Source organism: Salmo trutta, chromosome 27 (genome assembly GCF_901001165.1).
Source record: "Salmo trutta chromosome 27, fSalTru1.1, whole genome shotgun sequence".
NCBI classification, from domain to species: Eukaryota; Metazoa; Chordata; class Actinopteri; order Salmoniformes; family Salmonidae; genus Salmo; species Salmo trutta.
In genome coordinates this window covers 36259750-36286252 of record NC_042983.1, presented here as the reverse complement: position 1 = coordinate 36286252, position 26503 = coordinate 36259750, and the positions used below count along the sequence as shown (strand labels likewise).

General features: G+C 42.9%; 1 protein-coding gene across 4 annotated transcripts; it reads right to left on the bottom strand.

Moving 5' to 3' along the window:
* Window positions 1–3031: 3031 nt before the first annotated feature.
* trim36 (tripartite motif containing 36) lies at window positions 3032–26119 on the bottom strand. Of its 4 annotated transcripts, none has more exons than XM_029717938.1 (11): window positions 25768–26119; window positions 21525–21765; window positions 19846–19914; window positions 17025–17368; window positions 16486–16632; window positions 12702–12797; window positions 12074–12327; window positions 8190–8311; window positions 6279–6584; window positions 4594–4891; window positions 3032–4116 (listed from the first exon to the last, which is right to left on the bottom strand). In XM_029717938.1, the coding sequence occupies exons 1-11, from the start codon at window positions 25852–25854 to the stop codon at window positions 3768–3770; spliced, it is 2313 nt and encodes a 770-aa protein (XP_029573798.1). In that variant the 5' UTR covers window positions 25855–26119; the 3' UTR covers window positions 3032–3767. The 4 variants fall into 4 exon arrangements, with proteins under 4 accessions (XP_029573798.1, XP_029573799.1, XP_029573800.1 ...); XM_029717939.1 differs by lacking the exon at window positions 25768–26119 and adding an exon at window positions 22590–23090; XM_029717940.1 differs by lacking the exon at window positions 19846–19914 and having other exon boundaries at window positions 25768–26117.
* Window positions 26120–26503: the final 384 nt, after the last annotated feature.

The window sequence follows — 26503 nt, the reverse complement described above, 5'->3', positions numbered from 1 at the left end:
CCTGAAGATTGAGCCGCATCTTCATGAAGCTGCTGATGCTTCCGATTGGCCTGAGGATGCCATTGAGATATGGATAATGCTGAGCTCATTGTCAAGCAACAGTATGGCTACTAACGAAAATTATATCATTGTAAAAAAAATAAAAAAAAGGCAGCATTACTTTTGTGATTTTGCTCTTGAGAATGTATCAACATGCAAGAGTATACAACAGTTGAACAGTGACTTATATGGAGGAGAAATTCATTAGATGTGTCAATCAATTTTTTTCACTATTTTATACCATCTTTTCTTAATTAGTATCATAATTGCAGGTGTGCCTATTTCAGTCACCCTGTAGTCCAGTCAGGAAACCAAATGATAAGAGCATCTTTATATAACACACACAGTATGATTGCATAATTTATTTTTATTTTCTGTATTGATTTGCTACCATTAATATCTAAATCCTCATTGATTGGATAAATACATCTCACAACGCTCTTGGACAGTGATGTAACCTGGGGTCATTGGGTGTTTTGGGTCTTTCAACATTAGGCCCCCCTCACCAAAGCAACCCAGCCTTACAGAGATGATTGGTTAAAACCTTCTGTCCTCCCCTGTCTGAGGAAATGGGTCCGCTGCTGCAGACTTCTGGTACCAATTAGTTTCCAACTTCAACACTAGTCAAAACACTGTTAGACATGTAACAGCTCAATTTGCACAATAGCACACAAAAAAAGATTCCTGGATTTCTACAGGAAAAATCTTGCTGGACCTTTAGTAGATTTCATACAGTAACAAATATCCTACATTTTTTTTCTGCAGGAATCATGTAGGATATTTGTTCCTGTAAGAAAATCCCCACAGGATTCATTGTCACTTTCCTATAGAAATAGCATATTCTGCAGGAGTAACAAATCCTGCAGGTTCTGCCCCTACAGGACTCCTGCAAGAATTTAGCTGACCCTGTAGGAATATACTTTTTCCCTTTTCTTTTTTACCCGATGTACAGGATCTTTGAAAATTCCTGCACGATACAGCCGTTTCCTGCACAAGTCCAAGTCAACTTTTCCCCTTCAGGATTTCATAAATCCTACAGAACTCCTGCCTCAGAAGTAATTGTGTAGATGACCTGTATAAGGGTAGATAAAGTAAGCTTATCTGCAGAGGCAGTAGCATCACATGCTGTCTAATGAGGATGGGGAAGGAGGGGGGGGGGGGGGGGAATCTGGGTCTGGAGTGAGGAGAGGGAGAAAGGTCAGTATGTGTGCATTTCATACATTTTCCAGTTTCCTTGCACTTCAGTCTCAGAATGCTCTATTACTAGAGAACAAATTTCCCAGGAGGGTGACATAGATTATACGCATACCGTTTATAAAACCTTACTCAAAGTGAACACAAATTAGCCACACAATTGGTTTAAAACACTTGTTTATTTCATACAAATCCCCAAACAGCAAATAAAATAACATAGTATTTCAAGAATCTGATGACAGACAACGCTTAATGTACATCAAAGCATCACTCACAGAAAGCGAACATCACATACAATAGGAGAATACAACAGGTCTATTCCCTGCAGTGTACGTAATATTGCACAACAATTCACACAGACCTGCACAGCCGAGGCATACATGCTACAGTTTAAAGTGATAGCCTGAACCATTAGACTGAGTGCCTGCAGAATATTTGGTTTAACTTACTACTGAAAACCATAGGATTCCCTTTTTCTAAAAATCAGCAGTGATATGTACAGTAGCTAGAATAAGACAAGCACTATAGCAAATATCTACTGTGAAAGACAACTCCTGCGGCCACTAGTGACTTGACCCAAGATAAGCAAATTAACAGAAACGCACCTATGAGACATTCAATTTGTTCTGTAAATAATACATTCTGTGATAAACACAATCCCGAACCTGTTAATTAAGTGCATAGACTTTTTAAAGGTGTTTCAACAGTCATTTAAAAAAGGAACAGGTAGAAGTGTTGTGTCCTAAAAGGAATGGTAGAGAATTATGCGCACCAATTCTGAAGCAGCTAGGATTTAAAATTAAGACTAGATTGTTGTTCCTCAAAATGAACTTACATGATTCAGATAAGCAAAACAATTAAAACGCAGCAAATTCTAGGATACGCAACACTCAAATGGACCTAAAACATCACAACACACAGAAAAGGAGGCGTACAGATTTAAAATGCTCCCTTGACAAATTCAGTCAGACATGATCTAGTTCCAACTACAATTTTCCACCAATTTCCCAAATTGCTCAAGTTTGATTAAGCTGAGAAACTTCACAGCACATACAAACTCGTAGAAAACAAATTGCAGATCTATGACTTATTTCACCCCCAAAAAAATAATGCCACTAGATATGTACATTGAGGTAAACATTTAAAATGGTTAATTTCAGTTTATTATTGGATATATGAACAATCTTAAAAGGCTGAGATTAGGGTACAGTAAATTACTAATGTATTTATGGAAGCCGCAAAGAAAAGTAAAATTCTGTTGAGGAGAAAGGTATAGTTTTCCAGGGCTGATAGGCCAGTAGCACAAGGCCCGTAGGCCACAAACCTGAGAAAAACAGATTATCCTTACCCTCAAGAAAACAAAACGCATGTACAGATAGTCCAAAAACCCATGTAAGGAAGCCAGAGGGGACCAGGGCTATGTTCAGCAGGGGTAACCATTCAGAAATTGAAAGTGTAGAGACAATTTCTCCCTTTTCTAGAGGACAAAGCATCTGATCGGTTTACACAATATATTTCTAAATCGGAAGGATCTGAAACGCTGAACAGACCCGTGGTATGCCCTAAAACCTTGTTGTCCTAGCTGATACTCAAGAGCCAATCGTCAACGTGCGTAACAAATGTGTAAGTTCTGTACAGTAACATGACATGTGTCAGGAAGAAGTCGCATGGTAGTAGAGTTCTGTGGGACAGCGTGTAGTGAGAACCTGTAGTGTTTGAAGTTTCACATTCCCAGTGATAAACACAAAACATTCACTGCTATTGAACAACTGCATCCGAGGCAGCAGTGCAAGGTAAATTCATTAACGTGACAATTTAGTGACCAACAACTAATCTCCGTGAGTGTAATTTTAAGTGACAACAAAAGTCTCCCACTGACACCAACACACGATTTACGTCTGAGTAGCACACACAGACCTCGTTAGAATTACACCCTGAATGTGGATGTCTAGTGTTACAATTCAGATAAATGTGCTCTGCATTGAAATAGTGTTCAGAGTGGTTAGGTAGTGAGATTAAGTGCAAGAAAGTGTGCTCGTCTTTAAAAAAAAAAAAGTGCAAATTTTGAGCATGTGTCCAAATCAAATGCAGTGTAACAAACTGGTGTTGACAGACTCTTGACTAAGGACATTGATTAGGTATGATTTGTATTACACATTTTGTGGGGATGTTTCTCAACCGAGGGGTCCTTGTGACCTACATACACTCACCCTTGTAAGTGATGACTAGCCTTGCTGTTGTGCACAGTTAGACAAATCATAGCATTCGTTAGATTACCTATTTATTGTGAAAGGCACAGAGGCATAGACGTAGCTGCAAGGCTCTTCAGGTTTCTCTTGGCTACGTTTTACTGGACTTAGTAGTGATACATAAATAGGTGTTCATTAAAAACAGAACTGGATTAATAGTCAGCTGAAATACTGCAGACAAAAACAAAATCACTACAAACATACCTGACTGAAAGCAGAGACCAACATGAACGCAAAGGCAAGTGTTGAGAGGGAGGGAACTGTGTGTGTGGAAGGCCCAGCATCTCACATATACGACAGCCGCTTTGCTGTGATGAACTCCTCTAGATGGACCTTGCCACTACCCATGAGGCCAAAGGCAGGGTACATGGTACCGGAGCAGTCCACCTGCCGCTCATAAAGGCACCTCATGGTGTCTGCATCGTAGAAGTAGACCCGGCCCGCATCGTAGTCTAGGCACACGCCAATACGCTGCGGCATGGGCAGCACCCGGTTGCTGTGGTCGCCATGGTCACCGCCGGAAGCTTTGGGAAGGAACATTTTGCCCATGCCCACAGTGAGCAGAGTGAAGGGCTGGGACAGATCATAGCACGTGTCCTCGCTGCCACTGTCGTGCCCACTGTCGTGGTCGTACCTGGAGGTGGGAGACAGGCAGAGTCAGCCTACAACTACAGCCCATTCAATAATACTGTCACACTGATTGTTTCCTCATTGTTACCTGAAAGCCTGTTCAAATATACACAACAGTAAAACCACACAGTAGGTAATAGCAGAAACATATTTGAAAGAATTGTTGAAAAACTAAGGCCTTTTCTGTGAATTAATCCGACAGCACCTGTCAAACTCATTCCACGGAGGGCTGAGTGTCTGCAGGGTTTCGCTCCTCCCTTGTACTTGATTGATGAATTAAGGTCACTAATTAGTAAGGAACTCCTCACTTGGCTGTCTAGGGCTATCTGAAGAAGAAAAAAACAGCAGACACTAGGCCCTCCATGGAATGAGTTTGACACCCCTGGTTTACAAGTTAATGCTTTTTACGTTGCAGGCTTCTTTGTGACTCAGTCCTAATCCTTAGTGAGTGATAGAGTTAGTCTGAGGCGGCAGAGTTTACCTGGGGCTACTAGTGTCTCGGGGGTTGTGGAACCACTCCAGCAGTTTGGAATCAGAGGCCACGCCCACCTTGACCAGGTAGGAGTGGGGCTCCACACGGAAGGCCCAGTACTGTCTGCCCTGAGAGATGCCCGTGTCACCGATGATGTAGTCCAGACCCATGTAGCTGCCTGTCTGCACGCGCTCAGCAGCCAGCAGGAAGGCCATGCCGGCCATGCTCTCCACAGAGTCACGGCGCTTGCTCAACGCCAGCCGCTCCGAGCTGAAGCCGCAATTGTCGTTGAATAGGAAGCCAAATGCTACGGGAAGAGAGCAACACAAAAGGAACAGTCAGACGCAGATAGGATGTCCTGTGATCATCGTCTCAGGATGCCAGGGAGAAGCTGGGCTTTCATAAAGTGTCACATGAGGGCGCCATTGTAAAGATCTTTTAAAAAAGTGAAGGAATTGACAGAATTTCCAAATTTATCCATTTACATGTATTGAAAGACAAAAACAATGCTTTATTTCTCATGTAAGGTTATTTGAAATTATTTAAGCCACATCTGCTGCGGCTCAAAGTCTCAAAATAGTTACAACACCAAAGGCCATAATTACTATTCACTTACCAACTAATAGTTATGCCTGTGCAATGAGCCATTGCATTCTGTCTCCATGGTAGAGCATTTAATTCATGAAAATCCCTCAAACACAAGGACAAAAATACTAGCCGTTTACCACTTGTTGCATGAACTACACAAAAATTAGTGATCTTAAAGATGTCCTTTTTTTTTAAAAAATGAACGTTAAATGTATTGTCGTACAGTAATGATAAGTCTGCAGTATGCCTACACTGACTTGTCAGGCGTGTTGCAGCTACTGTAATGTCTGGTCTGTCTGAGGCCTGTATTGACCCAGAATTCCACCTCATTACTAACACACTGCACACCCCACTGCGAAAAATCCCCAGTCAGGACACAGGAATGTGGGCTCCCAGTCCCATCACTGGGCTTCAATCCACAGTGGACCCAGCTCTCAGCCCTAGTTTACTGCAGACTAATGAGGCAACGGAGGATAAACAAAATCCAAATGGATCAGCAATTGTACACACATGGAAGTTAGGATGAGAGGGTGGGGACTGTCCAATTCAATAGACTTGAGGAATTAAAGCGATATCTAGTCCTTTACAGACAGTATATGACAGTTAAAAATCAGAGCACTTAACCATCAGAGGCTGAAAAACACTGAAAGTCATAAGCCGATATACTGTTACTCTGGGACTCTGCTGCATTGCTTCAGTCAGTCTAAAAGCAACAAAGCATTCAAAAGGCTGTGATTTCTGCAATCCAACAAAGGAGATGGGTTGCAGAAGTGATAGTCAGAGGTTTCATAACTGTCCACTGTATTTTATCCCACAGTTCACTTTGAACAGTGGAGCATCTTCTACTTTCACAGCCTAGTAGATATACGCCGGCTATATAGCCCAGTATACTAGTTTTTCCCAGTTCCTGCAACACAGAAATGGCGTTAAAGCTTACATGATTGCCGAGCATTTTTTGGGGGTTATGAGTTGCAATTCCAGTAGTGCCGTGTTTCAGAATATGGCCAAGGCCCACCTCTCTCCCTGCCCATCACGAGTGCCACCCCTACACATGAATACGACATCATCCTCAGTGCGTTTGTGAGACATCAGTGCCTGGTGCCTACCTGGGGCAGGTGGTGTGTGGAATGTGACCTCTGGGCTGTAGGGGCTGTAGAGGGAGTTGCGGCAGCTGCGGACTCGGAACGAGTAGAGGCTGTTGGCCTCCAGATCACACACCACTGTGCTAGGGCCGTACACCCTGTCTGTGAGGCGCCAGTGGCTGGCGCCCTCCTCATCCTGCTCCGCGCCCAGCCTCCTGTACTCCAGTACCTGGTGGTCTGTGGCCAGGGTATCCTCAGCCAGCTGCCAGCACAACAAGCCCTCGTTGTAGACGCGACTACGGGACAGATCAATGATAGGGGGCTCGGGGACTGAGAGAGCGGAGAAAAGGCACATGGCAGAGTGAGGGGGTCAGGTTAAAGTCCAATTCTCCCAAAAAAATACAAATATCTAAATTGACAAACTAACATAAGCAAGCCTTGACAGAGACATAACGGTCCATACAAAACATGCTAGACCTTATTTTAAAATGGTATTGGTTATCTGGAAATAAAAGAAAAACAGATAGACACATTGGTTTATGTAAGTGCATGGAGTTCTTCCGAGATGTGACTGAACTCAGATCAGACAGAATATGGACAGGAAGATTGAGAAGCTAAAAAGAAAAAAAATATATTGCCAGGAAAAGCACTTTGCTAATCCTTCACCCCCCCCTCCCCTCACTGCAGACATAGCTTCCTGTCAGCCACAGCCAGGTCCAGCAGGTTTGATCAGGACTGGAGGGGCGGGGGACAGGGCGGCCTGCCAACCCAGCGGGCTACCAGCCTGAGAGCGCCGCTATTCTCAGAGAAACAACCTATTGATCAGGCTACGGACGGGACGGGACAGGACAGGACGCATTACACCAAACAGAGGCTTCTCCTTGTTTCTCACTGGCTGTGAGACCAGACCATACTGCAGCCTCTGGAGGGGCTGGATTAGGAAGGAGGAAAACGCACAACACAATGCCTTTATGGTTCAACTAGTGGGGGGGATAGATTCAAATATAGAGCCAGTGTGAGCATAGAAGACTCCACAACACCGTAATGAGATCTGCTTGAGTACTGGGGTTGAAATTACACTTCACCTCTTGGGGTGATATCTGGGAGGTCACTGTCCCCATCCCCAGACCCCCACCGTTTCCTTCCATTTGTTGCCTTGTGAATACAACCCTGCCGTGATCCTGGTCCTGGGTTGGAGCTGTTTGTTCCTCTACTCTGTCTGGTCTAGTTTAATGAGGAGACATCCATGCAGCGCTGCTCCATGTAGCCCACTTTTACAGGTCTGAACCCTGTCCTCAAGGACAGACCGGCCCCCGCTCTGCCAACCAACTGTCGCTAACGAACACAGATGACCCTTCCAGTCTCACTACGGGGAGACAAAGCAGGGCTCCTTTGTGGTCAGTAATCTTTATAGCGCGACGAGCCCACAAGCCCCTTCAATTCACACAGTAATACCTGTGGGACAGAGGGAGCAGGATTGGAACTCATTCTGAGGACAACCACAGTTAGATGGGAGCCTATAAGAAGCCTCCTGTTTACTTCCAGGGTAGCGCTGCCCCTACTTAATATGCGCATGTCAAATCAGTTCCTTTTCACAGGAACATAATTATATCCAGCCCGCCAGACAGTTCCCTATTCTCCAAATCGAGTCTATATGCAAAGCAGCGGACCAGCAAAAAGCCCTGCAATGCTCTCTGTGCCAAAATCCCTGTGTGTATATCAGGAGTGTAACCAGCTTAATCAATTAAAAGGGCTTCTGGTTACCAGTGTCTTAACAGAGAGCAGAGCCCAGGAGGAGGTGAAAGTGACTGACAGGTTGAGGCGGAGGTGAGTTAAAGGGGACCCAATGAGGAGTGTCAACAAATTAAGGTTCAACTTTGGGCTTGCATTGCAATGTCTGCATACATCATTACATATTAGGAGTGTGGAACTCACCTCCCCCAAAACATAGCTCCTTCAGCAGAGTCTCCTCTCTAGAAGTTTCCAGCACAAACTCATCAAAGGAGGGGTCAGCCGCGGGGTGGAACGTCCTCAGAGACTCGGTGGATTTCGCAATTCTGGAGAGAAAGAAAAGAGGAAACAAAATGGCAGCTATTCACTTTGTAGTGAACACAAAGTGAATAGCTGCCCTCCATAACTGGCTACGAGACTATTGCAGCTCTGCTAAGCTTCCCAGTAAAATAAGAAAAATTATCAAGCATCCCAGAAGTGTTAAAAATAGCCCACGTTAACATGTGTAGCTTAAGAAACAAGGTTCACGAAATCAATAATTTGCTAGTAACAGATGTAATTGATTTTATGCCTCAAACTCACTCAGAACACCTTTGATGATAGTGGTAGCAATACCTGGTTATAACGTTAAAGAAAAGACAAAATGCCAGAGTTGGAGGTGTTTCTGTTTATATTCAGAATCATATTCCCGTAAAGCTTAGAGAGGAGCTCATGTTAAATACTGTTGGCTAATATGGCTACAGGTTCATCTGCCTCACTTAAAGCCCATTCTGGTGGGAAGCTGCTGTAGACCACCAAGTGCTAACAGTCAGTATCTGGATAATGTGTGAAATGCATGTGATAGAGGTATATTTTCTGGGTGATTTAAATATTGACTGGCTTTCATCAGGCTGCCCCACTCATGAGGCAGCAGGTAGCCTAGTGGTTCGGCCAGTAACCGAAAGGTTGCTGGATCGAATCCCAGAGCTGACATGGTATAAATCTTTCATTCTGCCCCTGAACAACGCAGTTAACCCACTGGTCCCCAGTAGGCCATCATTGTAAATAAGAACCGACTTGCCTAGTTAAATAAAAAGGTTAAATTTAAAAAATAAATTAGAGCTTCAAACTAGTGCCTGCAACCTGGTTTGAGTAATCAACCTACCAGGGTAGTTACAAACAGTACAGGAATGAAATCGTCAACATGTGTTGATCATATCTTACCTAATGATGCAGAAATTTGTTTGAAAGTAGTATCCAAATCCATCGGATGTAGTGATCAACAATATAGTAGTCATATCTAGGAAAGCCAAAGTTCCAAAGGCTGGGGCTAATAGTGTATAAGAGGTCATATAATATGTTTTGTAGTGAGGTTGATGTGAATAATATTTGTTGGTCCATTTTGAGCAACCAGATGCTGCACGTCACACATTCATGAAATTGCTTATCCCAGTTAGTAACTGGGATAAGCAATGCACCCATTAAGAAAATGACTTCAATCCATGGGGATTTATGAGGAATTTAAAAAAATAAAAACATTTAAAAAATGGTATGGTTGAGAGGGATGAGGCAAAAGAGATGGCAAATTGGTCTGGCTGTACAACCGATTGGCAAAACTGACTAAACAAAAATAAACAACACTATGAAACAAAGATAAATGACAAAGACAGTAAAAAGCTTTAAAGCGCCTTAAATGACATGTTGGGCAGAAAACAGAGCTCCATCATTCATTGAATCAGATGGCTCATACATCACAAAACTCACTGATATGACAACTAATTTCATGATGTTTTCATTGGCAAGATTATCAAACGTAGACATGAAATGAAGGCAACAAACACTGACATTACACATCCAAGTATATCCAACCAAATTATCATATTCAAAATGACAATGCTTGTCTTCGGTAAAGCAAGTGTTGAAGAGGTGAAAAAAAATTGTTGTCTAGCAACAATGACAAGCCACTGGGGTCTGACAACTTGGATAGAAAATTACTAAGGACAATAGTGGAAAATATTGTCATTCCCAATTTAAGCCTACTAGAAAGTGTGTGCCCTCACGCTTGGAGGAAAGAAAAAGTTATTCCCTTCCCTAAGAATAGTAAAGCCCCCTTAACTGGCTCAAATAGCCGACCAATCAGCTTGTTACCAAACCTTAGTTAACTTCCGGAATAAAAAAAAATAGTCTGACCAGATACAATGAATGCTATTTTATAGTAAACAGATTTTCAGCACGCTTATAGGGAAGGACATTCAACAAGAACTTCACTTACACAAATGACTGACTGGTTGAGAGAAACTGATGACAAAAAGAATGCGGGGGCTGTTTGTTAGACTTCAGTGCAGCTTCTGACATTATCGATCATAGTCTGTTGCTGGGAAAAAGCATAGAGTAAGTAAAGCCAGTGTGTCTATGTATGCAGATGACTCAACACGTCAGCTACTAAAGCAACTGAAATGACAGCAACACTTAGAGCTGCAGGTAGTTTCAGAATGGTGGCAAGGAATAAGTTAGTTCTAAATATTTCGAAAAATAAAATAAATTGTATTTGGGACAAATCATTCACTAAACCCTAAACCTCAACTAAATATTGTAATAAATAATGTTGAAATTGAGCAAGTTGAGGTGACTAAACTGCTTGGAGTAACCCTGGATTATAAACTGTCATGGTCAAAATATATTGATACAACAGTAGCTAAGATGGGGAGAAGTCTGTCCATAATAAAGCGCCGCTCTACCTTCTTAACAACACTATCAACAAGGCAGGTCCTACAGGCCCTAGTTTTGTCGCACCTAGACTACTGTTCAGTCGTGTGGTCAGGTGCCACAAAGAGGGACTTAGGAAAATTGCAATTGGCTCAGAACAGGGCAGCTGTCCCTTGGATGTACAGAGAGTTAACAATAATATTCATGTCAATCACATGCTCAAAGTGGAGGAGAGATTGAGTTCGTCACTAATTGTATTTATGAGCGGTATTGACATGTTGAATGCACCGGTCTGTTTGAACTACTGGCACAGCTCAGATACCCATGCATACCCCACAAAACATGCCACCAGAGGTCTCTTCACAGTCCAGAACAGACTATGAGAGGCACACTGTACTACATAAAGCTATGACTACATGGAACTATTCCAGCAGTAAAATTAGATTAAAAAAAAAAAAATCTGATAACAATACACCTTATGGAACAGCAGGGACTGAAGCAACATACAGACACATAACATATGCACTATACACAATGGATTGTGTTATCGATGTGGTAGTAGAGGCCTGAGGAAACACTTAATGTTGTGAAATCTGTTATGAATGTATTGTAATGTTTTTCAAATGTATAACTGCCTTTATTTTGCTTGACCCCAGGAAGAGTAGCTGCTGCCTTGGCAGAGCTAATGGGGATTCAAAATAAATACATGCTAGCAAAGAGACCACCATCAGAGAAGGAACCATTTCCCGGGCAGGCAAGATAAATGAGCATGGGAGACTTGTGTGGGTGGGTGAATGTAAGTGTTAGGTGAATGAAATCCCAAAGCTGCTTTTTTTTTGTACAAACTTAGATCAATTAGCAGGATTAGAGCTAGAGCAGGACATGGGGAATGTTAACAGCACGTCACCATTCCAATCTGTCCCAGTGTCCCCGATACGTGGTGTCATGGATCTTTGACACACTCAACCTACCCATAAGCAGATTTATTTTAGTACTGGAGGAGTCACGGGGCCCAAATCCCCATTAGGAAACCTAGATGACAAGAGCAGCCACAGGGAAATAGCATCATGTTCTGTAATAGTTTGAAAACGGGTCCTTTAAGAATGGAGGTCTTTCGATTACTGACCTTTCTTAAACAATGGTGATATTTAATAACCATTAGCCTTTATCGCCACTGATGGTAACCTTCAGGAGCCAGTCTCTACTGTGCCTTTGTATACTAAGGTGTGTTGAGAGTGGCAGGCAGTCAGGGCTGGAGGCTGACGGTGTAGGGTGAAATTGCCCTAGATGCTGATCTTCCCTCAGATTAGCAATTCCCCACTACTGGTTTAGGTTATGATTGGAGGGGAAGCTGAACCTAGATCTGCACCTAGAGGAAATGTGTCCCTGGAGCGGAGGCTGACCTGGTGTGCAGCTGCTTGGCCGTCTGAACGAAGCAGGACTGGTCTGTCTCCTTGAGGACCTCCTGGGCGTAGCCCACCAGGCCACTGTTCTCCAGCATGCCCTGGTACTCCTCCACCTGGCCCCTGAGCTGCTCCAGACGCCGCATCCTCGACTGTGCGATGGAGTTCAGCATCTCAGACTTCCTCTCCTGGAGGGTCTGGAACAGCCGCTCAAAGTGCTCATAGGCCCCACACTCCGCCACCTGGCCATTCTCCTGTAGAGGTTGGGAAGGGTGTCAATGCATCATGGTGCAATAAAACTGCATAGAAATCTGTTTGTGCCATCATGCCTCCTTACCACAGGGAGTTTTGCATGACAAAGTAGGAATGATGGCACAACCAGATCTGGGACCAGGCTAACATATAAGTAATATTACAACAAAATGTAAACAAGAGAAAGCCATCATAATACAGTACAGACAAAGTCAGACTAAGCAAACCCTTCTGCAGTGGAATTCATGCAAATTAGTATGTATTTACATGCATTTGAATATGTGACCTTCCTTCTCAGTGCAGACAATGTCCCTTTGTTATTTAGTATAAGACAGTCAGACACAGGACTAGTTTTATTCCGTCAACAACTACTTGCCTCAGTTTCATTGATCAACACCTCCAGGTGGGAAATCTGAGTCCTCACTTGGTCCTCTTTGCTGATTAAGTAATGGATACTCTTTGATAGCTTCTCCTGTTGGTAACACAAAAAATAACATTTGAGAGCATTGAGAAACCCGATTGAAATCCTACCTCATCCCGGAATGTTCCGGTTGTTCATCAGAACAAAACACCCAATATGCCTCTGCATACAGTACAGCCAGCAGAGAGATCAGAGATGTTCAATAGATAGATAAGCATAAGGTACAAATTATTACATTAAATATGGATGAGTCAGGCCCAGTGCCCGTGTCCATAGGCCTCTAAGATTACAGTCAAAGGACAGAGTCCTCTGTCCCTCTGCTTTCAGTGGCTGACTGACCTCTGTCTAGTCTGGGGGGGGGTTGCTTGTTGTTGATGACCGCACATGTGGATTACACTGCTCAAAGGTAAAATGATCCTGTGGACATGTGCCACTCAGCACAGATACAAATGACTGATCAATATTTCATTAGGGGGCTCAAAATCAAATCGTTTATTGGTTGTGTACATAGTTCAGCAGATGTAGTGCAGCAAAATGCTTAAGTTACTAGCTCCTAACAATGATGTAAATTAAGTAGACAAATAAAAACGTCAGAACAAATCCAAATAGCACTAACAGTCATCCAAATGCAATCTATACAAAGATTTACACAAGACACTATACTAAGAATGCTATGTACAGCAGTAGATCTACTGGAATGAGCTATGTGGAGAAAACAGTGTCTAAACACACAATGCAAAAAAATCCATGGGAAATAAGCTTCCGGACCAGAGACCGGAAGATAAATACACATGTGAATGATGGGCAGACAGTATGTGAATAGGTATACATAAGTAGTTATATAGGATGAGCCTAGAAAACAGTATTATTAACCTTTATTTAACTAGGCAAGTCAGTTAAGAACAAATTCGTATTTTCAATGACGGCCTAGGAACAGTGGGTTAACTGCCTTGTTCAGGGGCAGAACGACAGATTTTTACCTTGTCAGCTCGGGGATTTGATCTTGCAACCTTAAGGTTCCAAGTCCAACACTCTAACTACTAGGCTACCTGCCGCCCCACAACCGTATATACAGTTGAAGTCGGAAGTTTACATACACCTTAGCCAAATACATTTATACTCAGTTTCACATTTATTCCCAGTAAAAATTCCCTGTCTTAGGTCAGTTAGGATCACCACTATATTTTAAGAATGTGAAATGTCAGAATAATAGCTGAGAGAATTATTTATTTGAGCATTTATTTCTTTCATCACATTCCCAGTGGGTCAGAAGTCTACATACACTCAATTAGTATTTGGTAGAATTGCCTTTAAAATTGTTTAACTTGGGTCAAACGTTTTGGGTAGCCTTCCACAAGCTTCCCACAATAAGTTGGGGTGAATTTTGGCCCATTCCTCCTGACAGAGCTGGTGTAACTGTCAGGTTTGGAGGCCTCCTTGCTCGCACACGCTTTTTCAGTTCTGCCCACAGATTTTCTATAGGAATGAGGTCAGGGCTTTGTGATGGCCACTCCAATACCTTGACTTTGTTGTCCTTAAGCCATTTTGCCACAACTTTGGAAGTATGCTTGAGGTCATTGTCCATTTGGAAGACCCATTTGCAACCAAGCTTTAAACTTCCTGACTGATGTGTTGAGATGTTGCTTCAATATATCCCTATACATTTTCCTACCTCATGATGCCATCTATTTTGGGAAGTGCACCAGTCCCTCCTGCAGCAAAGCACCCCCACAACATGATGCTGTCACCCCCGTGCTTTACGGTCGGGCTGGTGTTCTTCGGCTTGCAAGCATCCCCCTTTTTCCTCCAAACATAACCATGGTCATTATGGCCAAACAGTTCTATTTTTGTTTCATCAGACCAGAGGACATTTCTCCAAAAAGTACGATCTTTTTCCCCATGTGCAGTTGCAAACCGTAGTCCGTAGCTTTTTATGGCGGTTTTAGAGCAGTGGCTTCTTCCTTGCTGAGCGGCATTTCAGGTTAAGTCGATATAAGACTCGTTTTACTGTGGATATAGATACTTTTGTACCTGTTTCCTCCAGCATCTTCACAAGGTCCTTGTTCTGGGATTGATTTGCACTTTTCGCAACAAAGTACATTCATCTCTTGGAGACAGAACACATCTTCCTGAGCGGTATGACGGCTGCGTGGTCCCATGGTGTTTATGCTTGCGTACTATTGTTTGTACAGATGAACGTGGTACCTTCAGGCATTTGCAAATTGCTCCCAAGGATGAACCAGACTTGTGGAGGTCTACAATCTTTTTTTTCCGAGGTATGATTTCTTTTGATTTTCCCATGATGTCAAGCAAAGAGGCACTGAGTTTGAAGGTAGGTCTTGAAATACATCCACGGATACACCTCCAATTGACTCAAATGATGTCAATTAGCCTTTCAAAAGTGGAAACATCTAGGAGCAACAACAGCTCAGAAGTGGTAGGCCACACAAGCTCACAACGGGACCGCCGAGTGCTAAAGTGAATTCAGGAAAAGTAGTCTGTCCTCGGTTGCAACACTCACTACCGAATTCCAAACTGCCTCTGGAAGCAACGTCAGCAAGAACTGTTCGTTAGGAGCTTCATGAAAATGGGTTTCCAATTGCCGAGCAGCCGCACACAAGCCTAAGATCACCAAGCGCAATGCAAAGCGTCGGCTGGAGTGGTGTAAAGCGATGAATCAGGCTTCACCATCTGGCAGTCTGACGGACTAATCTGGGTTTGTCGGATGCCAGGAGAATGCTACCTGCCCGAATGCATAGTGCCAACTGTAAAGTTTGGTGGAGGAGGAATAATGGTCAGAGGCTGTTTTTCATGGTTTGGGCTAGGCCCCTTAGTTCCAGTGAATGGAAATTGTAACGCTACAACGTACAATGACAATCTAGACCAGGGTTTCCCAAACTCAGTCCTCGGGACCCCAAGGGGTACACGTTTTAGTTTGCCTTAGCACTACACAGCTGATTAAAATAATGAACTAATCATCAAGCTTTGATCATTTTAAAATCAGCTGTGTTACAGCAAAACTCAAAATGTGCACCCCTTGGGGTCCCAAGGACCGAGTTTGGGAAAAGCTGTTCTAGACCATTCTGTGCTTATAACTTTGTGGCAACAGTTTGGAGAAGGCCCTTTCCTGTTACAGCATGACAACACCCCCATGCACAAAGCGAAGTCCATACAGAAATTGTTTGTCGAGATCAGTGTGAAAGAACTTGACTGGCCTGCACAGAAATCTGACTTTAACCCCTTTGGTGATGAATTGGAATGCCAACTGCAAGCCATGCCTAATTGCCCAAAATCAGTGCCCGAGCTTACTAATGCCCTGAATGGAAGCAAGTCCCCGCAACAATGTTCCAACATCTAGTGGAAAGCCTTCAGAGAAGAGTTAAGGCTGTTATAGCAGCAAGGGGGGGGGGGACCAACTCCATATTAATGCCATGATTTTGGAATGAGATGTTCGACGATCAGGTGTCCACATACTTTTGGCCATGAAGTATGTAAACATCACTGCTTCACTGACTAGTTGAGCAGACAACCACTTCAAAACAAACACTTTCCTCAAGGATGTATTCATTAGTATACACCGTAGCAAAAATACTTGCAACAGAAAACAAAACTTTCTTATTGGACAAATTCAGATAGGTCCCTCCCATTTCGGCCCATTTGGTTCCTAGAGTACACACCCCTGATTGCTTTCAAGTCAGGTCAAGTGAACGGCTCGAGACAACAATTCATTATACGGTACCTTAAGGATCTTGTAGGCGCTGCTCATGGATGTGACTTTGTGGTTGGCGTGGGAGCCTCCCAGCTTGCACAGGTGACAGACTGGACGGCGGCACACCTCGCAGTACATGTTGACCTTCTCCATCTCATGCTCCGGACACATCAGCACCTGATGAACGTGAGAAACACATTGGACTAGCTGACATTTTCAATGTCGCAAACACGTCACACCTCAAAATGCAAAACAGAAGTACTGGAGGACATTTTTAATGGCCAGAATGAATTAGCTCTGAATGGGCAACTGCACAACAAAAGACAGGCAGAGAAGAGACTTGTATTGTCAGCCCAAATTAAAACGTATCGCAACAAACAATGAATGCTAGTGAGCTGGTTAAGGACCAGTCCTGTCAACAAATCTGATGGCTGCACCATTAACCCGATCAACTCAATGAGTCATCCACCATCATTGACATGAGCAGGTCACTAATCTAAAATCAACACCAGAAAAACCTGCTCGCGATAAACAATGAAAACCCCTCCGAGGTGGACAATGGTATCTACCTTGGGCCTAAAATTCATGGTGGGCCCCACATACTCGTGCTGGGCTTTGGGGGTGCCCCATGGGTGGTGGAACTTGAAGCACTCATTGCAGTAGCTGGCCTTGCAGTCCATGCAGCTCTTGGTGGCCTCTTGCTGGGGCGGCTTGCACATGTTGCACATGATGGCCACGGCGGCGCGGGCCGCCTGCCGGTAGCGCTCCACAATGCTTTCCAGGGTGAAGTTCCGGAAGAGCATGCTCATGCCCCGCTCACCCAGGTCCACATCGTGTTGGCAGCCTGGGCACGGGAAAGTGGTAACGCGGGGGGTCACAGAGCCACGTCTCCATCCTGGTGAGGAGATGGAGCCTGCTAGGACAGAACAGCCATTAGAGGACTAATCGAAGGGTGGGCCTGCACAGAGACAGGCAGACTGGAAGGGTCAGTGTCCGACAGAACAAACAGGTCCTTCCTTCCGGGCAGCTATCGCTACAGACCCCTCTCAACAATGGATCACACAAGAGATAGGAAGAGCATGTGTTTACAATGACCTGGACATAAAGATTCACGTAAAATCTAAATGATTTTAAATAAATTACAAAATCATGCGGAAAGTAAAAGGTGGGAAACCCACTGACAAAACTGAAAAAGCAATGACAGAACAGATCAACTAAAGGGTAAGTGATTTCCACTACCTGCAGAGGAAATTCATTTTGAAACCATTTGTCCAGTTCAATGCATCACAACCAGATGCCTTGTAAAGCATCATCATCTAGAAAGACTACAAAGCTGTAGCATATTATTAGAAAATATGAGGACAAAGGCATTCATGACACATGACAGATGCAAGCAGCTGGACCTTGTCACTGAGCATAAAATGCATTTATGAAAATGGCAAGCAAAGGAAGAAAAAAAACATTTTGCAGAACACCAACAGACGAGTGGTGGGCGCAAAGCAAGCATGCGGGTCAATCATGGCGTTTGCGTTTGGAATGTGCGTGTGACTGTGTATAATAATGGCAGACTGAGGAGGATAGAGAAGTGGGTGAGCAGGCTTGATGTTTTTGGATGAAGCGGCAGGTCAGGAGGGGATTGTGATGGAAATCGATGAGGTGGGGGCCACGTGTCCTGGCCTGAAGGCGATGGGGAGATTAAAAGGACAGATACTTAGGCTGAGTGGGTGTTCTGGTCAGGGAGGGAGATTGCTGCAGCATGTGCCAACAGCAAGGTGTACGGTAGCAGGCTGAGACACACTGCCTGCTGCCACAGTGGGATTCAGAGGGTGATTGCCAGTGCAGAGAAAGAGCTCAGGGCAAAAACTGACGAGTCATTGCAAGGCCATTATAGCAGGGCAAAGGGGTGGGTTACCTACAGAACCACATCATTAACATGGTTCGAGTCATCATAATGCGACAGAGCCTTGTCACCATAACCAGGACTGCATTACAAAAGGGATGCAGGCAATCTTGCCAAGAGTATGTGACTTAACCAAAGTGTACACGCTGGGAGAAACATCTAAAATGGAGGAATTCATCCTCCCTACACCTTCTTTTAACTCTACTTGAAATATAAACTGTCAAGATGAATGGATTTCAGACAAAGCTGTTGGTTGCCTTTAATACTTGATCTCTATGAAAGGGAGAACTGGTTGGTATCCTGCATTAAGTATGACTCATTCTGGTGCCATTTTAGATACTTGTTCAGATGCACTTGTTAGGAGAGATGTTGTGAAGTGTTTATAATGGAGGGAATCTTTCACTAGCGTTAGGACAATTGCGGCATAGACTTTAAAACATCTACTGAGCACAACATAAAAAAATAAGTAAAACCTGAATTAAAAAAATAAAATGTCTGCTAAAGTTTCAGTAAGACCATTGTTTTGTTTGGCATTGTGCTTTAGGGGCGTGTCACAAATGTGTGTGCTTTATGGGGCGTGTCACATCAAATAGAACAAATTAGTTGGTTAGAACGTTGGCTTGTGGCTAAGAGCAATCTCTACAAACACATGAGTCTCTAAAACATTATCATTTTCAATTACAGCTGAACCGTAGTGCTAAAAAAGCATCCTTGGGGCAAGCCTGTCAGCAGGCATATGATTGAAGGTTGCAGTGGTATAATCTAGAGCACATGTCAAACTCATTCCACAGAGGGCTGAGTGTCTGCTGGTAGTCACTCCACCCTTTTACTTGATTGATGAATTAAGGTCTAATTAGTAAGGAACTTCCCTCACCTGGTTGTCTGGGTATTAATTGAAAGGGGAAAAAAACAAAAACCTGCAGACACTCTGCCCTCCGTGGAATGAGTTTGACACCATTGCTCTAGAGAATCTTGGCATATCTAAAACTAACCCTGTGTTGTGCTACATAGAACTAGGTCCCCTGCTGCTTCTAAACATGAATCTACTGGCCTCCCCCACAAGGTACTGAATGCATCAGAGGCTACAGGGAGGGGAAACCCCTCTACATTTGCCCAGGCATTAAGAAATTCCACTTTAAACCAATTCCTTTACATCCATACCCATTTCTCTCACCTCTGAGATTCCCATACAGAGCTGTAGCTCACTCATTCTCCAACCTACTTACTAAGACATGCATGTGTTGAAAGGGGAGCACTAAACCCTGAAAGCACCAGGCCAGAAAAAATAAAACATTTAAAAAATAACACCAAATGTAGACAAATTGGTAGGACATAATTTACATTTATGCCTTTGCTCAGTAGACTTTTTAAAAAGCCAGAATGCCACGTCTACCAAAAACAGGTGGTCTATTGTCAGCTGTGTGTTACAAACAGTAGTGTAACAGTAAGTTGGGGTTCACAGGGGAGGGATCTAGTAACACTGTACTCACTACTACAGCTATTCAAAAAATGGAACCCGCGTCTACCTCTCCTCCCAAACGACCTTCTCTGCAGTGTGGCTGCAAGCAATGGACAAAGAAGTGAAGTGAGATTAACATATACAGTATGTGAACAGAAGTGGAGTCAAACCTGATGTATTTCCAATAACAGTGGACAAGTGCCAACAACAGTGCTTAAAAGAAATTGCCCTCTTAAAAAAAGGTTTAGGTCAAAACATGTGAAATCAAAATATCTGTAGGTACATTGAGTGTACTCTAAAACAAAAAAAGTCTGGTCTGAATCCTAATAAAAAAAGGTGGAGAAAACATTGAGGTTGCAGTAACAAACCATTGTTAGCTTTGAAAGCACTTGTCTGATAAATATAGTGGAGTCCTGGCTTCAGTTCATTTAATCCCCCATTCATTCCACGCAGGCTGGTTTTGTCACCATGACCACCACTGGGCTGACATCCAATCAGCAAGGGTAAAATACTTTTACTGAAAGGTAGGTTAAAGGAATACTTAAGGATTTTGGCGATGGGGTCCTTGATCTACTTCCCCAGAGTCAGATAAACATGTGGATACCATTTTATGCCTCAGTGTCCAGTATGAAGGAAGTTGGCGTTAGCAGATAGATTTCCAGGCATTGCGCTATGGGTAACGCTAGTTAGCACTGGCTCGCAAAACTACCTTCAACTTCCTTCATACTGGACACAGACATAAAAATGGTATCTACGAGTACATCTGACACTGGAGAAGCAGATAAAGGACCCCATTGCTAAAATATTCCTTAAAATAATGTCCTTGAAGATTGTCAATGTAATTATCAGATTTTGTTTTACTAAATCTGCATGAGTGCCATGGTTACTAACCCCACAGGGATTGTAATTTAGTTAATGATTCTTAAGATGACCAAGGAAGTATTATATTTTTACCAGCTCTATAACCCTGTTTTTCTAAACAGCATTGAATGTATCCACTGTTTTAATAGATGCAGACCTGGACATGAAGAATGGGCACATTCAGGTTGGGCAAATGTGAATTGGTTGGTGTTTTGGAGTGGCAGGGACCAGCTTATGGTTAAGTGAAAGACTGCCTTGTCTCACTCCATGCTGCTAGCGCCTTGGACTTAGACCTCTGTTTTTTTTTTTGCAAAGCAAATAATAATATTGCGCCCCCCCATACTCAAGCATTTTAAATGCTTTAGTGGGATAAATCATGCTTTGTTCCACCATCTGTACATAACTCAAGCCTCATTCTATCAAGGTGCTGAAAATGATAGGCATGTTATGTTAAGAAATTGCTTGGTATTGCTAATATCCACACAATAGAACTATAATTTAAAGGCTTTTTGAAGTGAATGCCTTACAGACATGGAACTAGAGTCTAGACAAAACAAAAGTGATGACTTAAATGCTTGTCGTGTTACTTCATTCTGTTAAAGAAACATAAGACCAGCCTCAAAGTTAACAAGATTAGAGGAAAAGTATGAACATCTAACATGATGATTTTAAACTGGATGAGATTGGTGGTGGTGTCCATTTCATTCTACAACCTAGAGAATGACTTTCAGCAAATACATGTGAAAGATTAACCTGGGTATGACATGTCCATAGAACTTTACTGCAAATTGCATGTGATGTTGTCAGAATCACACTATGGGCATGAGGACTGGCCAAACCCAAACGCACCTGATCTTGCAAGCCTATCCAGCCTCTCCATGCTTGGCGAGGGAACTCTGGATCGGGGTCCTGGGCTCCCAGGGAGGGAACATTCAGACCCAGCGTCGAAGGAATCCTCATGGTTCAACAGCAGCAGCTCTCGGACACACTTGTGACAAACACTGTGCTGACAGGGCAAGATGAGGGGGTGCGTAAACAGCTCCTTACAAATTGGACAAATGAGCTCCCGCTCAATATTCTTGATAGGAACCTGGTGTGGACACAGACAGCATTATTAGGTCTACAGTAGTCTCAGGCAAACTGCTCCCACATACCAGATCAGGCCGGTGGACAAGACAAAGCCTATAGCAACTCGGTCCTAGGGTCTCCAAGGGGTGCACATTGTTGTTTTTTGCCCTTACATTACACAGATGATTAAAATCAACATCAAGCTTTGATTATTTGAATCAGCTGTGTACTGTTAAGGTAAAACAAAAATAACCTGCACACCTTGTCATAACCAGGAGCGAGTTTGGGAAACGCTGTCCTACAGTAACATACATAGTATGAACCGATATTACCGTTACTATTTAAACATTTCATTTGAAAAGGAAGACAGTTTTAAATAGACTAGGCATACGTCTAAAACAAACCACATTCTTCATTGTATTAGGCTTGCCTACTTCAAAACAGTCAAACAAAAACAAACTCACCTGACACTAATCAATACATTAGATTGTTCCTAAACTAAACATTAAAGTGTAGCGTCTACCCTGGTAGGCCATGCACGTAACTAAGGAAGTTCATGCATCAGCTTGTTGGTTAGCTGAGGAAGCACAAAATGGTTACAACAAAGCTAACAATTCCTCGGAAAAATAAAAAAAGGAACCACAGATTCTCATTACCCTATGACAGGGAGTTCTTGCTATAGAAATACCCTAATTTCAACCTCGCAATTTGAAATAATAATAAAAGCAAGGTCAACCATCGAGTCTGTAAACCTCGAACAATGATTAATCAGTATCGTTTCACGAGGGTGTTCCTAACTTAGTTTGTCGTATTAAAGCCAGTATTACCTGTACAATTTCCACTTACCGATACAATTGAGTTACGTCGCGACACCGCAGACATGATGAATATCTTTTTTTGTTTGTTTGTTTGTTGTTCTTGAGGCGTTTAGTTTATTAAAAGTTCTCCAGCGTTTGTTAAAGATCACGACTACTGCACTCAAGAGCGCTGTTGTGTCGACAATGAATGAAATACCGTGACTAGACGCTATGGATGAATCAGCAACAGCGCTGCTGCAGTTCAGGCAGTGACAGACAGCAGCAAGCTGTGTGGGGCGGCTTGGAGACACTCAAATCACCATAGTAACAATGCTGCAGCCCTGAGTATTTAACCCCATCAGTCCCGAGACGAGATCAGTCCCGAGATCCCAGTCCCGACATCAGTCCCGAGATCAAGATCAGTCCCGACATCAGTCCCGAGATCAAGATCAGTCCCGAGATCAGTCCCGAGATCCCAGTCAAAATCATCGGACTCGTTTATCTGCATTTACAGACTATATTTAGCCTCACAATTAAGTGTTTTACCATTTTCTTTTCAGGACAATGAGAGCTAAGTACAACACAAAACAACTGGACATAAGCAGTACCATTTATGAGTTTTATTGACACATTTCAATAAAAAATAAAATGTCAGCCAAAGCAAAAATCTGAGAAAAATGTATGTTTATGAATGTTGCTAGTGGGCTACAGAAATAGTTTGCTCACTGGGTAATTAATATCCAACTAGTCAGTGACAACTGTTTGGAGTTTGTGACAGAAACTATGTGAGCTTATTACAGTATTAGAGACACCTTGTCCTCGGATTTCCAATGATCTTCTATGTAGAACAGAGGTGTCAAACTCATACCATGGAGGGCCTAGTATCTGCGGGCTTATGTTTTTTTCCTTTCAATGAAGACCTAGACAACCAGGTGAGTTCCTTACTAATTAGTGACCTTAATTCATCAATCAAGTACAAGGGAGGAGTGAAACCCCGCAGACACTTGGCACCTCCGTGTAACGACTTTGACATGTGTTATTAACGACTCTTGTGTGGCTTGTGAGCATCATCAGAGGAAGAGAAAGGCGAGGCCCACCTCGACGGAAAATCGGTCTCCCTCCAGCAGGTGGCGTTTTTCATCATTTCGCCCACCAAGCAAGGAGTTATTTTATTTATGGAGGTGTATCCGCCAATCTAAAGAAAGGATGGGCGGAAGCTAGACAGCCCATTGCGAAGACGGAAATCAAAGGGACCACAGAAAATTACTCCCATTGCGAGGACGGAAATCAGATTTTCATAGATAGCTATTAATAGTTTGTAACTCAAGCCATTCGGACTCCAAGATCCTGTTCCGGGCAACTTCGGGATCCATCCTTGTCTCACAAACACAGCTCTAGCTCAGCCCACGTTAATCACACAGACGAATGGTTGGTATCTACGGCAGATGCAGAAGAAATAGACGAATCCAATCATACAACACAGAAGTGTAGTTCGAACGCACAATGTTTAAAAAGGGTTAGAAGTCCAAAACGTGCCGGCGATACGGTGGGACTCATTGGGTTAAAAGAGAGGGAGGGCAAAAGGATCGGCTTTCACTGGCCGATAAATGCTTTGCCACCAAGAACATTTGAGAAGGTTGGGTCACACAAATGTCCTAGGTGGCTAAAGTCCTTATGGATATCGTCATTACAGTAACAAACCCCTAGCTCACACTGTTCACACCCCTCTTGTTGGCAGACAGAAATTTGTTCAGTTTTAAAGCTAATTTCCCACAATTCTACACATTTTGCATGGGTCTAATATGTTTTTGCTTTTTAAAAGAACAATTCCTGCAATTCTACAAATTGTTCCATGTCTTATGTGTCTTTATATGATGCCAAGGGTCGGTTACCTGGGGTCCGTATTGACCCCATTCTGGGTCCGGATCCGGACTGCTGTCCGCCAGTTGAGTATGAGGGCAAAACCTGAGGTTTGCAACAATGTTTCAAAATTGAGAGATGCTACATTGTTGCATTACCAAAATAGCAACTGTTTGGCCTATCATTTGTAGAGAACATGCACTCATAGCGTTGAATATTATTTTTAGGGAAGGGCATTAGGAATAGACTATATTATAGTACATGAAGTCCCATGTTAATTATGAATGGCTTAAAATGTAGACTAAAGCTTATCCTACCAGTTTGCACATCTGGTGCATTGTCCAAAATGAAGTTCACGCCAAATGTAAATATTACATGGGTCTTAGTTACACAAATGATGGGCATTAAAGAGATTATCTGGTACTTTTGTATTCAGTAGTTCTGACCGTAGCCTTCACAAGCCAAAAGTGGTCCCTGAAAAATTGCGTAGAATCTCGCATATATGCAGATTTGTGGACCACGCCATTGCTGTCGCTCACTCTGCTGTAGGTGCATGATGTGCCTCTCGCTAGCTGTCACTCATATGGATTGGGGCTGAAGCTCATTGGTTGAACTCGAATTTCTATGGGGCTGGCCAACGTAGAGGAAAATGTAGGAAAATGGCGCAGCACAGCTTCCAAAAAAACTGTCACTTTCAAACTATGGATTTCGTGGCTAATTGCGGTAAGACATGAATTCTGCTCATAGATTATGCATGTATGAACTGCATATCCAGCCCAAAGTGGGATGTTTAAAAAATACTTAGTAGTCACCAAAGTTCCGGAGCATGTCTTTAATAATGTATGCTAATAGGTCAAAAGACTAGAATATTTCGTAGGACTGCATTTGCAGTATATTCTTTATGTAACCACTTGGCATCCTGCAAAGGCGAATTAGTATATTTAAATTCAATATTTCGATTTATGATGATTGACAACCTTGACATAAGATAACGGCATTTATTTGCAGCCTATAAAAGGATAAAGGAAAATAAAGGACTTCATGGAGATTATATGGAGAAGAAAAACCTTTGTGAGTCTTGCACCCCACATGAACTGCTCACGTCACAATTTCAGATAGCATACAGATAAGATGGATACATATAAAATACAATCAATTACAACAGCCATCTACAAATCCTCATATTTCATGCACATTTAATCTTTACATCCCTAATCCTGTTCCAAGGATCGCACAAAACCTTGAGCATCCTTCCTCTACCTAGACTACACACCTAGATCTAGCAGACGCAATACTGAAGACGCCAGCGTTGCTCCAACAGGCTACAGATCTGGCATTAACATAAATCATATCTGACGTTCACTTACCTCTCCCGCTGTTATCCGCTGGACTATCTGCTGGACCAAACTCGGTAACATATCCTGATTATCTTCGGTATCCGCGGTATCCGACATAATGGCAGATAGTGTCGACAAGACAATGGTGGGAATATAATAAACAATGGGTCAATAAGGAATAAATAGCATACGAAACACTGTAAAAATCGAATGGCTTCCCAAAGAGTGAATGTCACAGTCAGAGAAATATGGTTGCTTCTTCGTCCTCATCCTATATAATTCGAGCATCCTGTGTAGCATACACTTCATTCATGCCCCAGCTGCTTGAGAACATTTGATTTAGCTAGAAATCATCTTTGATGTTTAACCCCGCCCTCACTGTACATCTCAGGCGTGCGCTTGCCCGCGCAGTTTAGGCATCTGCAGCATCATCGGCGATGTCTCCAACTGAGCCCTTTGTATTTCTTCAGATATAACCCTAGCCTACTCACCCAGCAATGAATAGACTATGGCTATTTTTAAATGACAGAAAATAATCTGTAATGATTTTTGGGAATAGAATGGATTACGAAATAAAACTGTGGAATTCATTGGAGTCGAATGAAACAGTGCGTTCATGTATGCATGCTATGCCTATAAATATACTAGTTTAGCCTACATATTAGTTTCTAGACGATCTGAAAACATGCCTTTCTGCCTGATCGTTTATACGTTATTTTGTTATTTATTTAACAGTTTTTGCAACAATAGACATTATAGGCTAGTT